Source organism: Erinaceus europaeus, chromosome 12, assembly GCF_950295315.1.
Source record: "Erinaceus europaeus chromosome 12, mEriEur2.1, whole genome shotgun sequence".
Taxonomy (NCBI): Eukaryota; Metazoa; Chordata; class Mammalia; order Eulipotyphla; family Erinaceidae; genus Erinaceus; species Erinaceus europaeus.
This window is the reverse complement of record NC_080173.1, coordinates 98490724-98504701: the sequence shown is the minus strand read 5'-3', so window position 1 is coordinate 98504701 and position 13978 is coordinate 98490724. Positions and strand designations below refer to the sequence as shown.

Below are 13978 nucleotides of genomic sequence, written 5' to 3'. Positions count from 1 at the left end.
ACTTTTAAAAAGATTTTTTATATTTATTCCCTTTTGTTGCCCTTGTTGTTTTATTGTTATAGTTATTATTATTGTTGTTGTTGATGTCATCGTTGTTGGCTAGGACAGAGAGAAATGGAGAGAGGAGGGGAAGACAGAGGGGGAGAGAAAGACAGACACCTGCAGACCTGCTTCACCACTTGTGAAGTGACTCCCCTGCAGGTGGGGAGCCGGGGGCTCGAACTGGGATCCTTACTCTGGTCCTTGCACTATGTACCACCTGCACTTAAACCGCTGTGCTACCACCCAACTCCTGCAGGAATTCTTTTTATTAATGAGAGGGAGGGAATTACTCTGAAAATTACTGAGGGAATTATCCTGCATTACTCTGATACATGCAATTACAGGGATTGAACTGGGGATCTCATGCTTGAGAATACATTGCCTGACATACTGCACAACCTCTCAGACTGCCAATAACGAGTAGCTGATGTTTTGTTATGAGGAGATATGACTTCTAGGATTCATGTAGCCAAGGTGACACTGGGGGTTCGGCATGAGGTCTCTTTGCATAACCATTATGCCACCTACCCCCACCCCTCAAGGTTTTAATTTCCAAGATGACCTCAACATTTATCAGCACAAACTCAGCATTACGTCAGCTAGTCAGCTAGCACATATTTCTCTCAGCACCAGAAAATGAAAATACAGAGCTCCCACATCCTCCACAGTGACAATTCACTCCAGGGCTTAAGTCGGTGAAAGTGCTCAGTCAGGTGAGGCCCTTCCTCAGCTCCCTGCAGTGGGCACTGGTGGTGATAAGCAAAGGGCCTTTGCGGGCTGACGTGTCTGAGGGCAGTGTAGCAGAGAGGGCATACTTCTGAAGTCTCTGCCAGAAGAGAGCTAGGGGGAGCCACATAAGCGGAATGACAAGCCACCAAATCCTGCAGTGCTGGGGCCTCCATCAGCCGTGGCACCGAGTCATAAATTCCCATCTTATTGTGATTTCGTTCTTCACATCACTCGTCAGAACCGTGTTCTGCGCGGCTGAGATGTGAGTGACTCAGGCACGGTCAGTACTCACCCTCACAGCAGGCAGGGGCGCGATGGCTCCTCCAGCCCTATCCCACCAAGGGGGCTTGGAGAGGCTGCAGAGTGGGGAACCAAGCCGGGAACCTGGGCTCCTTGTCTGCCCCGGCCCGAAATCCCAGAGACTGAGATGTTCAAGTTGGCAGTTCAGCCTCTGGTGTGGCCCCAGCTGCCCAGAGGCTGTCAGGACCATTTAGAGTGACTGCAAAGACCTGGCTGGAGGTCAGCGGAGGGCCCACCTGGCAGCACACACTACGGATCTCAGGGACCTGGGTGTGTTGCCCTTGCCCTTGTTTTTTATCATTGTGGTTGTTATAATTGTTGTTGTTGTCGCAAAATGGAGAGAGGAGGGGAAGACAGAGAGGGGAGAGAAAGATAGACACCTGCAGACCTGCTTCACCGCCTGTGAAGCCACTCTCCTGTAGGTGGGGAGTCGGGGGCTCAAACTGGATCCTTACGCCGGTCCTTGGCATTGCACCACGTGTGCTTAACCCACTGTGCTACGACCCGACTCCCTATTAATTTCATTTTAATGAGACAGAAAGACACAGAGAAACACCACCAGAGCACTGCTCAGCTCTGGCTTATGGTGGTGCTCAGGACTGAACCTGGGACTTCGGAGCCTCAAGCATGAGTCTTTTGCATAACCACTATGCAGTGTCCCCTGCCCTCTCCCTCTCCTGTTTCTGTCCACCTGAAATTTAAAATGAAGTCCAAGAAAGGCCAGAGAAAAGCCTGCTGGGAGCAGTGGGATTGGGCAGGTGCAAAGTTCCACCAGACTAGAGAAGGCGCCTGGCTGGAGCCCCACTGAAGCTCACTCACAGACATGCAAATGTCAGTGCTCGCTGACTGAGCAGAAGTGGGGAGGCTGGGCATTAGAGCAGAGAACATCCCATCTTCACACAGACCGGTGTGCCCTGCTGTGTATAATGAGTCTGGCCTGCTTTATTTAGGGCCAGAGGGCTCCTGGAATACAGCCCCTCTTTTTCTTTTTTAAAAATATTTATTTTATTCCCTTTTGTTGCCCTTGTTGTTTTACTATTGTAGTTATTGTTATTGATGTCATCGTTGTTGGATAGGAGAGAAATGGAGAGAGGAGGGGAAGACAGAGAAGGGGAAAGATAAGACAGCTGCAGACCTACTTCACCACCTGTGAAGCGACTCCCCTGCAGGTGGGGAGCCGGGGGCTCGAACCAGGATCCTTATGCCGGTCCTTGTACTTTGCGCCACCTGCACTTCACCCGCTGCGCTACAGCCCGACTCCCTTCAGCTCCACTTTCTAGTGACACCAGGGTTATTGCTGGGGGCTCAGGGCTGGCACTAGGAACCCACCACTTCCATCAGTCATTTTTTTCCTTATTCTTTCTATTTTGCTTTTGACAGGACAGAAAGAAATTGGAAGGGGAGGGGGAAATAGAGAGGGAGACAGGCACCTCTAGGCCTGCTTCGCCACTCGTGAAGCCTCCCCTCTGCAGGTGGGGAGCCGGTGCCTGAACCCTGGTCCTTGCACTTAGTTAGCGTGCTCAGCTCCCCAGCCTGTCTCTCTGAACCCTCAACAGATCTGAGTGGGGAGTGGGGCTCCTGTAACCTGTAGGGGGCTTAGGAAGATGGTGCCAATCACCCCTTCACCTGCAGAGGCTGGGTGGTCCCAAGTAAGGGCGCACCAGCCCAGCCTTCCAGGAGCAGCCAGTGACAGGATGACCCTCCGCAGTCCAGCTTCAGACCACACAGGGTGTAGTAGTCTATGCAGAGCTTGGCCAGGACAGGAGGCCCTTAAAATATCTTAGGCTAGAGGAGTTTGCGGAGTCCAGAAACAGAATGGCAGAAAAGGTTCCCAAGATGCACTTGACCTTGACCTGAGGGCAAAGCTGCCACCCTTCCCCAGTTTGGTGTTTGTCTGTTTGACCAGAGTGAGACTTAGCTCTGCTTATGGCGGTGCCAGGGATTGAACCTGGGGCATGAACATTACAGTCGCTCCCTGGCCCCTTCCCTTGTCACAGGGAACAAGAGGGCAGAACACTGAAAGGCAGACCAGGCAGGACCCTGGGCCACAGCTGTCAGCCTCCCAGCCTCATCCTGTGTGGGGTTCACTTCCTGCATATACTCCCTGACGACAAACCCTGTCAGCAGCCGGGAGCCCATCGGCCTGGTGGTCTGGGGCACGAGACATTCCCACACCTGCTGGGCAAGCTACGACCCCCCTAAGGGGCTCAGCCAAGGTCACACAGAAGACGCCACACAGTGTGTTATCTTTTAATGAAGAGCTGGTCAGTGGGGCCACTGCTTGTCCCCAGGGGCCCCCCACAGCAGACACCCCTCACCACCTGGGAGGCAAGGAGGCTGAGACAGCCGGCCCCCTGAGGGGTCAGTGTGCAGTGGCCTAGGAAACACGTCATCTCCTGGACTGAGGAATGTGGCAGCAGCAGCTAGGCCGGAGGCAGCTAAACTGAGGTCAGGGGTGGTGGAAGAGCACAGGACCAGAGGGAGGTGCTCTCTTTCCTCCTCAGTCTCGGTGGGCAAAAGCCAGGGACCGTGCAGTCGCCCAGGGTCTGGAGGCCCCTCCAGCCCCTCTCTGGAAGTCCTTAGCCCCCGACTCCCCACAGACTAACATCCCACAAAAAATAGCTCACAGGGTCTCTGGGCTCGGGAAGCAGCCTGGCACCACCCGGCCAGCCTCACGGCCCAGGCCTTAGAGGTGGGTCCCACCAGGCCCAGGCCAGAGCCACCAAGAGACTAGGAGCCACCTTCCACTAACTCTGCTTGTCAGGCACTACGGGCTTCTAAGAAGGTGGGCTCTCCTGCTTAGTTCCAGGGCTGCCCCGACGGGGCTGAGGCAACGGCAGGCCAGGACTCGGCAGGCCAGGGCTCGCCAGGCCCTACAGGTCTGTGACCTTGTTCTCCACGGCAGCTGCTATTTGCTGGAGCCGATAGCCCAGCTGCATCTTCTGGGCCGTCCCATCTTCCTCCAGGGCGGTGATAATCTGAAATGCAGGGGCCGGGCCGTCAGGCAGGGGCCACTGGCTAGCCTGCTCACTCTGCTGAGGATGCCGACAGCCTGCCTGGCTCATTGAGGCTGGGCCTCCCCAGAGGGGGAAATGGGACCCTCACAGTCACTTTGGGGCAGGGGGTGCTTTACTCAATACCTGGCATCCACAGTAAGGAACATCCACCTCCCCCAGTCAGTTCCACCACACGCCATCCCCCTCCCCATGGCCCTCTGGGAGCCCTGCTCTAGCCACCCACCCACCCAGCCCATAGGCAGCGGGTACTTGCTGGCAAGAAGCAGGTACACAACAGTGGTAACAGAGCAGAAGACTGAGCTCCAGTACCCCAGAGGGCCGGCTGGGAACCTGCAGGCTGCATATCCTCAGCCCCCACACCATGTGTCACTCGTCTGCTAAAGGCCCGTCCTGACGCCTGTGGCCCAGGCCTGTCTGAACAGCGCAGACACGCCGCACACACTGTGCAGGCCCCCGACAGAACTCTCGCGGCCCCTGGGAGATGGACTGGCGCTCAGATGCTGATGTCTGCCCGGGAATTCCCCAGACGGCACCCCCGGCCACGCTTCCTGCGCCTGGAACCGCTCCTCCAGCAGGGCATGGAGCCGGCTGGGTCCACACCCACCGAAGTGGCAGCTGCAAGTCCCCTGCACATCATCTCTAGGCCTGGGAGCTACCCAGCCACCCCCACCGCCATGCTTGGGAGTCCACACTGGGGAGGCGGGGGGTTGGTATGCAGTGGATGCCAACACCAGGCAGCATGCCAGGAGAGGGCCTCCCAAGCCCAAGGCCCAGTCCCTCTCTCCTCTGCCCAGGGTGGGAGCCCAAACCCCCTCTGTGGCCACTACAGGACATCCACCGCCTTACTCCCCCCGACCCCGTCAGAGCCCAGCGGTCTGCCCACCTGGTCATAGTATTTGTTGATATACTTGTAGAGCTCGTGCAAGGCCACTCGCGCCCCCAGGTCTCCAGAGTAGTTCTAGGGAGAAGAACAAGTGAAAGGAGGGGTGCTGTCGGCCAGCAGAGGAGGCACCGGGCCCATGGGACGGGGATGAAGAGAGATGGAAGAGGGGAAATGGGTCTGCAGTAGGAAGAGGATCTCTCTCTCTCTCTCTCTCTCTCTCTCTGGTCTGGATCTCAGCACCAGGCCTGCAGTCTTAGCAGGACCCGGGCTTTCCGTGGGACCCCATCTCTCTCCCCCTCCAGGTCCCAGTGGGACCCTCTGCTTCCTGAGGGGCCTCAGAGTCCCACCCACAGGCTGTGACCCAGAGAGTTCTGCTCTGATCTCACACCAGGTCAGGCTCAGGCCCCTCCACAGGGACACTTCTCAGCCTGGAGTGCGGGTGGAGAGCCGTGAGAACCCCGGCAACAACTGTAAATGTCACTGTGGGGTGCTCAGCACTGTCACCGTGTGCAGTGACCAGGAGTCACCTGAGTGTACACCTGGGCCCTTGAGGAGGTGGGGTGTCTGCACACTGTGGAGGGCAGGGGAGGGGGAGACTCGGCAGGCTGACCCAGTCTTGCTCCCCTGGTTCTCGGCCCAGGCCCAGGCCCAGCATGCCGGCACACCTGCAGCCAGCTGAGAGGAGAGGGGTAACTCTGGTCTCTGACAGCAACAGAAAGGACTCTGCACTCAGTGTGATGACCTGGACCCTCCCCCAACAAGCCACTGATGGCTTCCGGACAGAGGGCGCTTAGAGGGAGCCGAGGGCTCATGGGCCGTCTGGAAAGCGGAGGAAGGGCCTTACCCGGGACAGCTCAGCGAGGATGGAGTTCAGCTCTTGGTCACTGGCGGGGAGACTCTGTCTAATGTCTTCATAGTACCTGCCAGAGACCAGGAGTGGGACAGTCGCTGGGGAAGCAGAGCACATCTCGCCCACCAGGTCCCTGTGCGACCAACCCGCCTGCCCCCACCCAGCCACATACCTTTCTACCATCTGTTTGTATCTGGGGATATCCCGGGCGTATAGAAGCTTGTTGATGGGGGAATCCTGAGCAGAAGAGTGACCAAAGGAGGGGAGGGGAGGGGAGGGGAGGGGAGGGGAGGGGAGGGGAGGGGAGGAAAAGGGAGGGAAGGAGTCTCTGTTAGGCTGGCCAACTATCCCAATTTCCCAGCACTATCTTAGTTTTAAACTCAAAGCCCTAAAGGCCAGGAACCCCCCAGTTCCAGGCCAGTGGGGGCGGCTGGTCACCCTAGAGCATGTCTGTCTACCCCTGCCAACAGACTCATCTGTCCTGCTACTCCTGTCTGATTCCAAGGTTGCTCTTTCTTTTTTTTTAAATTATTATCTTTATTTATTGGGCAGAGATAGCCAGAAGTCAAGAGGGAAGAGGGAGAGACAGAAGGAGAGAATCAGAAGGACACCTGCTTCACCACTTGCAAAGCTTTCCTCTTGCAGGTGGGGACAGAGGGCTTGAACCCAGGTCCTTGCACACTGTAACATGTGCACCCACCCAGTTGCACCATCACCTGGCTCCCCCCCCCTTTTTAAGCCTCCTAGAATGTTATTTATTATTGAATTGTGACAGAGAAATTGAGAAGAAAGGGGGAGGGAGGGAGAGAGAGAGACCTGCAGCACTAACTCACCACTCGTTTTTTTTTTTTTTTAATTTCTTTATTGGGGAATTAATGTTTTACATTCAACTAACTCACCACTCGTGAAGCTTTCCCCCTGCAGGTGGCGAGCAGGGGAATTGAACCTGGATCCTTGTGCTTTGTAGTGTGTGTGCTCAACCTGGTGTGCCACCTGCCACCCTCTGCCCCCCGCCCCGACCATTTCTTGCCTCTACCCGAGCACCGCGAGACCCCAGGGCAGGCAGGAAGAGGGTGTGAGTCCCAGTGCTACCTGTCTCTGTGCTGGAGATGCTTAGCACACCAGGAAACAAGCCCAGAAATATAAGTAAATTGTCCCGGGCTGGGCAGCCAGGCTCTGAAGCAGGTCTATCACACCGGCTAACAGTTCTGATAGGGTATCGCAAACCACCCTCCTCCTTCCTCACTCCCACATCCAGTCCATGGCTTCTGACTCCCCGCTTGCCCCAGTTCCCGCCCTGCTGCTGGGCTGCCAGGAGGCTCCTGCTGACTCGCAGGTCTGACCCCTCCTCCCACCTCCACTCCCAGGCCTCCTGTGGGCCCCTCCCATCAGCTCCTGCCACCCTGCGAATCGGCACAGGGGCTCCCGCACCGGCTCGGCCTTGAGGACTGAGGTGCAGCCCCGACACAAAGGCTGGCCCAGAGCCCTCCTCCCCGACATTCTGGGGAAGGCCTGGAACCTGCCCACAGCCTCTGTGTCCCGGGCGACTCACTCGGCCCAGCTTGTGGTCGGCCAGGGTGCAGGCATCCATGAAGGTCTGCGCGATGACCAGCAGCACGGCGTCCATGTTGTCGGACGTCTGCACGTCGAACACGAACTGCGGGTTTTTGATGATGTTGATCCAGAACCTGAGCGGCAAGCTGCGGACCAGGCCGAGGCCATCTGTGCATGAGCGCGCAGGAGGGGGTGGGGGGGTGGGGGGGGTGCCAGAGGGCGCCCCGCCCCGCCGGGCCCACCGGCCCTGCCCCAGCCCCACCTGTTGGTCTTCCAGATGTGGACAGTGTCCTGGTCGGAGATGCCATGCTGCTGGGCCTGCTCGTCCAGCAGGTCGAAGAAATACTTCACGGCCAGGGGCACGGGCCGGCTGGTGCTGAGGATCACCTGGAACAGGTCGTCCACAAACTTCTGCAGCGTGCCCTGCAGGGATGGGGGCCGGGGGCTCAGCACCAGCACCAGAGTGGCCCCGCCGCCCGCAAAGCCCCCGACCCACCTTCATGGACAGCAGGCGGGTCAGGTAGATCTCGGGAATGGCCTTGGCTCGCTCGCGCTCCCCGCCCCGGAGGCTGCCCCGCCGTGGCCTGGGAGGCTCTGGCTCCTCGCTGGGCTTCACCAGGTGCCAGGGCCGGATGCCCCCTTCATCCACGTCTTCCAGCATTGGCGTCCCTGTGCCAGGACCCACAGTGCGTCACTCCCCAGTCGGGCGCAGGGACAGCTGGCTAACAGCTCCTCTGGGCAGAGGGAGGTGGACGCAAGCCCACCCTGTGGGGCCAGGGGTCTCCCCACATGGCCGGAAGATGGGCAGGGCAGGGCTGTGAGTCGGGAGGGGCAGACTCACTCTCTCCGGGGACATAATCCTGGTTTTCCCGGAGGACGTGCTTGGTGAGGCAAGGGACCAGCGCCACAGTTGCTCCATCGGGAACCTGCAGAGCACAGCTGATGACCCCTGAGCCCACACCGCCCCACCCGCCCCACCCCACTCCACCCCACCTTGTAATGCTGCAGGGTGTTCAGCCGTCTCCACAGCCCCTGGACCTCAGAAGTCACATCCTCGTCAGAAAGAATGAGATGGCCGGCCACCCCGGAGCGCCACTCTGCAAGGGCAAGGTACTTAGTCTAGGGTTCCAGGACATCCTTCCTGCACCGGAGTCCACCTCCTCCTCCATGGGACCACTGGCTGCCCCCCTGGGGGACAGCCCCACCCAGACCACCAGAAATCGCTGCCTCTGCCCCCACTGGTCAGCACCCTGCACCCAGAGGCCTGGGCTGACCCCATCCGAAATCTGCCTTAGATTCCCCAAGCCACTCTCGCCCTCCACCCTCACCAACATCCAGGGTACGTGAATCTGGCCGCTGGGCAAGGGGCACTCCCTTATAGAGCTGGTCCAACATCTTCTCCTTGGCCTGGGAGATGGTGTCACAGTCCAGGACCTTCACGGGCACACCCTGGGCCTCTCCTGCCCCAGGCCCCACAGCCAGCAGAGCATTCAAGGTCTACACAGGATACACGAGAGTGGGCGGAGCTCAAGTACACGGGATGAGCAAGATCCAAGGCCGACACCAGGGTCGCCAGAAACCACTGCCTGGCCTCCAAGCATCACAGCCCCCGCCGTCAGCTCTTCACACGCCTTGCTGCCCCAGCAGCTTCAGGCCCTGACCCCAGCAGCCACCACAGTGCTGGCAAAGCCTGCAGGGCAAGTGGCCGGAAAGATGAGGGTGCACCAGTCACTCGCAATACAGATTCCTGGTCCATGGTCAGGGGAGGTGTCAAAGTAGAGCAACAGCAGAAGCAAGGGGCCCCTCGCCAGCCTGGGTGGGATGCTCCCTTTCTCTCTATTTTATTTTATTTTATTTTATTTTTTGCCTTCAGGGTTATCGCTGGGGCTCGGTGCCTGCACCACGAATCCACTGCTCCTGGAGGCCATTTTTTCCCATTTTGTTGCCTTTGTTACCTTCAATGTTGTCGTTATTGTTATTGTTGCCATTGATGTTGTTGTTGGATAGGACAGAGAGAAACTGAGAGAGGAGGTGAGATATAGAGGGGGAGAGAAAGACAGACACCTGCAGACCTACTTCACCGCTTGTGAAGCGACTCCCCTGCAGGAGGGGAGCCGGGGGCTCGAACCGGGATCCCTACGCAGGTCCTTGCGCTTCGTGCCACGTGTGCTTAACCCACTGCGCTACCACCCGACCCGGTCTCTCTCTTTAACATTTTATTTTTTAAAATTATTTTTTAAAAGATTTTATTTATTTATTCATGAGAAATGATAGGAGAGAGAGAAAGAACCAGACACCACTCTGGTACATGTGCTGCTGGGGATTGAACTTGGGACTTCATGCTTTAGAGTCCAAAGCCTTATCCACTGCGCCACCTCCCGGACCACTTATCTTTATTTACTTATTAGACAGAAACCGTCAGAAATCGAGAATGAAGTGAGAGATAGAGACAGAGACACCTGCAGCACTACTTCATCACTTGCAGGGACCAAGGGGGCTTGAACCAGGGTCCTTGCACATTATAACATGCACTCAACCAGTTGCGCCACCACCGGCCCGAGAGGGATGGTCTCAAAGGAAATCCTCACGGGCCACAAAGGGGAAGGCAGACCCAGAGGGAAGAGGAGGCATAACCACCTCCCTGGCAGAACAGAGAACAAGGTCAAGCAAACACACAGCCCCCCACCAAGCTAGCACACAAAGGCTCTGGGACTGTTTCCAGGCAGGACCGGCTCCTCCCGACATCTTGGCTGTGGCCAGGCCCCCACCCCCAGCCGGAGGGCCCTTGGAGGCCGCTGCAAGCTTCTTTCAGACTCCAGTTATGCAAAGGTCCTCTCTGGCAGACAAAGCAGCCAGGGCCCAGGCTGACTGCACCCTCACCAGAGAGCACACTGCTCCCAGCATGCACCCCGCCTCACCAGGGGCCGGTACTCCACGTCCTCCCTGAGCAGACGGTTATCATTCAGCGTGTATTTGGCTTTGCCAGTCACACTGTCCACAGGCCCCTTGTCCACCTGATGCTTGATTCCCCGGAACAGCATGTACAGAGGCTCCCCAACCGAGTCCTGTGGGAGTGGCAGCCAGTTGGGGCCAGGCCTGGGGCAGAGGTGGCAGGGGCGGGGGGCAGAGGTGGCAGGGGCAGGGGGCTTAAGATACCAGAGGACAAGCTGGGCAGGAAAGCAAGCTGCATGAGGGCTGAAAGCTACGCCTGCCCCAGCCCTGCCCTGCACTCACCCTCACAAAGGTGTAGAGGCAGATGGACATCCAGTTGGTGAGAAGCTTCTCTACCACAGTCTCTGTCCTGGAGAGATGGAAAGGGAGAGGCAGGGTCACGGGGGGGGGGGGGGGTCCCAACTCTGCAGGTCCCAGAGGGCCTGCCCCGGCTCCTGGTTCCAGTCACACACAGCCCGGTCCCCTCTGGCAGCCAGTCGGACCTGCGCAGCATCAGCTTGGGGTTCTTGGCCACGTACTGGGCCACCAGGTCACTGAGCAGCGTGCGGAGGATGTCGGTGAAGTACTCGAGCTTCCCGTGCAGGGACACCGTCAGCAGAGACGCCACGTAGGCCCGGTCGCGAGCTGAGAAGGTGCGCTGACTCTCCAGGGTGTGGATGAACTAGCAGGGGGAGAGAGGACGGGGCATAGTGGCAGGGGCCCGTTCAGAGACCACGGGAGGGAGGGGGCCATACCAGGCAGGGTGGGGGTCCAGACCCGGGGCTAGGGCACACCTTGGTCAAGAAGAGCTTGCTGTTGAGCAGGTTGGAGAGCTGGCCCAGCCCTTGCTCCACAGTGGGTCTCCGGCTCTCGGGAACACCCAGGTCCCGATGCAACGGCGACTCCTGGTGGCCAGGGAAGAAGACCCTCTCTGCATACACCTTGTAGTCCAGGAAGGGGATGCCGCTGCCCAGAAGGTCACTGGTGAGATCGGTCATCTCGGTCATCAGGTCTGGGAAGCAAAGAGGCCAGGCTCAGGCTCAGAGAGCGTGAAGGGAGTGGACGCGGGCAGAGCGCAGGGGTGGGGGGAGCTTCACCGGCAGCCCACCTGTGAACTCCTTCTTGCAGCGGTCCCGCACACTGCTCTCCAGATTCTCCAGCTGGATCTGGACCTTCTTGTAGTCACGCAGAGCCTGCTTGCTCTTCCTCCTGCTCAGCCCCAGGGCGGAAGTGGAAGTGGAAGCACGGAGAACTCCAGGGCCCTTACTCGGTGGGTCCTGACCTGGCTCCAACCACCCGGCCCAGGTCCACAGTCTACCCCAGTTGTGCCCACCCAAGCAAGGCCTGGTCCTGAGCGATTTACCTGGGCCGCCCCAGGCAGGTCACACCTGACCATGCCCTTTCCAGCCCAGCGGGTTAAGCCAGGAGTCAGGACACAGTAATGAGACTCATGTGGCCCACAGCCTGGTTTTACATAAATACTTGCAAGCAGGCACAGTAGGTAGCAGGCTGGTGATGCAGAGACTCTCATGCCTGCGGCTCTGAAGTCTCAGGTTCAGTCTCCCACACCACCACAGTCCAGAGCTGAGCAGTGCTCCAGTGAAAAAATACAAAAGAAAGACTGGGAGGCAAACACCACGCTCCTGTGTTTGTTGGCTCGCTTTTGCTCTGTGTTGGCAGAGCTGAGAAACTGTAGCTGAGACCATCTGGCCCACAAGATGTAAAAACCACTTTTAGCACCCTGGGATCTGTGAAGATGATGCTGGATTCTCTGGCCAGGGGGTGGTACAACCAGTTGAGCACACATTACAGTGCACAAGGTCCCAGGTTCAAGCCCCCGTCATCGCCTGCAGGGGGGACGCTCCACAAGTGGTGAAGCAGGGCTGCAGGTGCCTTTCTTTCTCTCCCTGCTTCTCCTTCCACCTCTCAATTTCTGCCTGGCAGTAATAAAAAAAAGAAAGAAAGAAAGAAAAAGAGAGCAGGGGGTAGATAGCATAATGGTTATGCAAACAGACTCTCATGCCTGAGGCTCCAGAGTCCCAGGTTCAATCCCCTGCACCACCATAAACCAGAGCTGAACAGTGCTCTAGTAAAAAAAAAAAAAGAAAAGAAAAAGAAAGAAAGAAAACAAAAGAAAAAAAAAAGACACTGGATTTTCCAGCATGGACTCCTGAGTTCAATCCCTGGCATCGGATGTGTTCTCTCTCCCTTTTTTTTTTTCCCTTTTGTTGCCCTTGTTGTCTTATCATTGTTGTGGTTATCATTATTGTTGTTATTGATGTTGTTGTTGTTGGATAGGACAGAGAGAAACGGAGAGAGGAGGGGAAGACAGAGAGGGAGAGAGAAAGACAGACACCTGCAGACCTGCTTCACTGCCTGTGAAGCGACTCCCCTGCAGGTGGGGAGCCGGGGGCTTGAACCGGGATCCTCACACCGGTCCTTGCACTTCACGCCACGTGCGCTTAACCCACTGTGCTACCTCCCAACTCCCGTGTTCTCTTTTTCTTTTCATAAGTTTCTGGCATCGAATGTGTCAGTGACGCTCTGGTTCTCTTTTTCTATCTCATAAATCAATAAACCTTTGCAAAAACTATTCTCTAACCCTCTATACTAACTGCTGGTCCCTGCCCCATCCCAGTCCAGTATGCCCCTCACCCTTCTGACTGGCCCCAGCCCGGCCATGTCTGTCTGCACTCACCTGTACATGAGGACGATGATGATGACACCCAGAGCCAGAAGAGAGGTGCCGACCCCCAAGCCCACCTGGGCCGCCAAGGGAAAAGCCACGGGACTCTCGCCATCATACCGCACGTGGCCCAGGGAGAAGCGCAGGTTGCCCATCTGCACCTGCAGGGACACGCCTGTGAGCAGGGTCAGCACGCGCCCAGAGCCCGGCCTGGCCCCAGGCCTGCCCACGGACCGTGAACTCCGGCAAGGTGTCAGGTGCCTCGCGCAGGGCGTGGTGCCGGGGCAGGGGCTGCTCTGCAGGGGGCTCACAGTACAGGTGGTGTCGGGTCAGTGTCTTCACCACGCAGGCGCCGTCCCCAATCATGGCCACCACCTCCTCCTTGGACATCGCGAGGTCCAGATTCTCCCCCTGGAATATGGGGTCACTGACTGGACACTTCCATAAGGGGAGGATCTGGTGTCCCCTCAGATCCTGTCACCCCGCCCCCAAATGTGGGGAAGGGGATCGAAAGTCACCCCCCAGGAGCAGGGTCCATGGTGTCCCATGAATGACCTCTAAGTTTCCCCAATGACCCTTGGTTAACCCTGTTGCCTTTCTTTTAAAAAAATTTTTTTTTATATATTTATTTTATTTATTTATTCCCTTTGTTGCCCTTGTTTTTTTTTTATTGTTGTAGTTATTGTTGTTGTCGTTGTTGGATAGGACAGAGAGAAATGGAGAGAGGAGGGGAAGACAGAGAGAGAGGGGAGAGAAAGACAGACACCTGCAGACCTGCTTCACCGCCTGTGAAGCGACTCCCCTGCAGGTGGGGAGCCGGGGCTTGAACTGGGATCCTTAAGCCAGTCCTTGTGCTTTGCGCCACCTGGCCTTTCTTCCTTTTTATTGCCCTCTGAGTATCGCTCGGCTCTGCCTTATGGTGGTGCAGGGATCGAACCTAGGACTTCGGAGCCTCAGTCATGAGAGTCTCTGCACAGCCATTATGC

The 13978-nt window shown here is 57.4% G+C and overlaps 2 protein-coding genes across 9 annotated transcripts in view; both read right to left on the bottom strand.

Annotated features, from left to right (window-relative positions):
* Positions 1 to 3305: 3305 nt before the first annotated feature.
* PLXNB1 (plexin B1) overlaps positions 3306 to 13978 on the bottom strand; it is a 30912-nt gene continuing 20239 nt past the window's right edge. For all 8 annotated transcript variants that reach the window (XM_060204700.1, XM_060204699.1, XM_060204702.1 and 5 more), the window contains 17 exons: positions 13227 to 13403; positions 13005 to 13153; positions 11415 to 11515; positions 11101 to 11318; positions 10810 to 10988; positions 10610 to 10676; positions 10294 to 10440; positions 8704 to 8872; positions 8369 to 8472; positions 8217 to 8301; positions 7872 to 8044; positions 7638 to 7798; positions 7374 to 7521; positions 5994 to 6058; positions 5816 to 5891; positions 4972 to 5046; positions 3306 to 4049 (listed from right to left, as the gene is read on the bottom strand). In XM_060204700.1, the coding sequence (XP_060060683.1) occupies positions 3945 to 4049; positions 4972 to 5046; positions 5816 to 5891; positions 5994 to 6058; positions 7374 to 7521; positions 7638 to 7798; positions 7872 to 8044; positions 8217 to 8301; positions 8369 to 8472; positions 8704 to 8872; positions 10294 to 10440; positions 10610 to 10676; positions 10810 to 10988; positions 11101 to 11318; positions 11415 to 11515; positions 13005 to 13153; positions 13227 to 13403 (2199 nt within the window). In that variant the 3' untranslated portion in view covers positions 3306 to 3944. The remainder of the gene's footprint in view (positions 4050 to 4971; positions 5047 to 5815; positions 5892 to 5993; positions 6059 to 7373; positions 7522 to 7637; positions 7799 to 7871; positions 8045 to 8216; positions 8302 to 8368; positions 8473 to 8703; positions 8873 to 10293; positions 10441 to 10609; positions 10677 to 10809; positions 10989 to 11100; positions 11319 to 11414; positions 11516 to 13004; positions 13154 to 13226; positions 13404 to 13978) is intronic.
* Positions 12594 to 13978, bottom strand: part of CCDC51 (coiled-coil domain containing 51) — a 36265-nt gene continuing 34880 nt past the window's right edge. Inside the window, exon 5 of the transcript XR_009553251.1 lies at positions 12594 to 12745. The gene's annotated coding sequence lies outside the window, so the exon portion shown is untranslated. The remainder of the gene's footprint in view (positions 12746 to 13978) is intronic.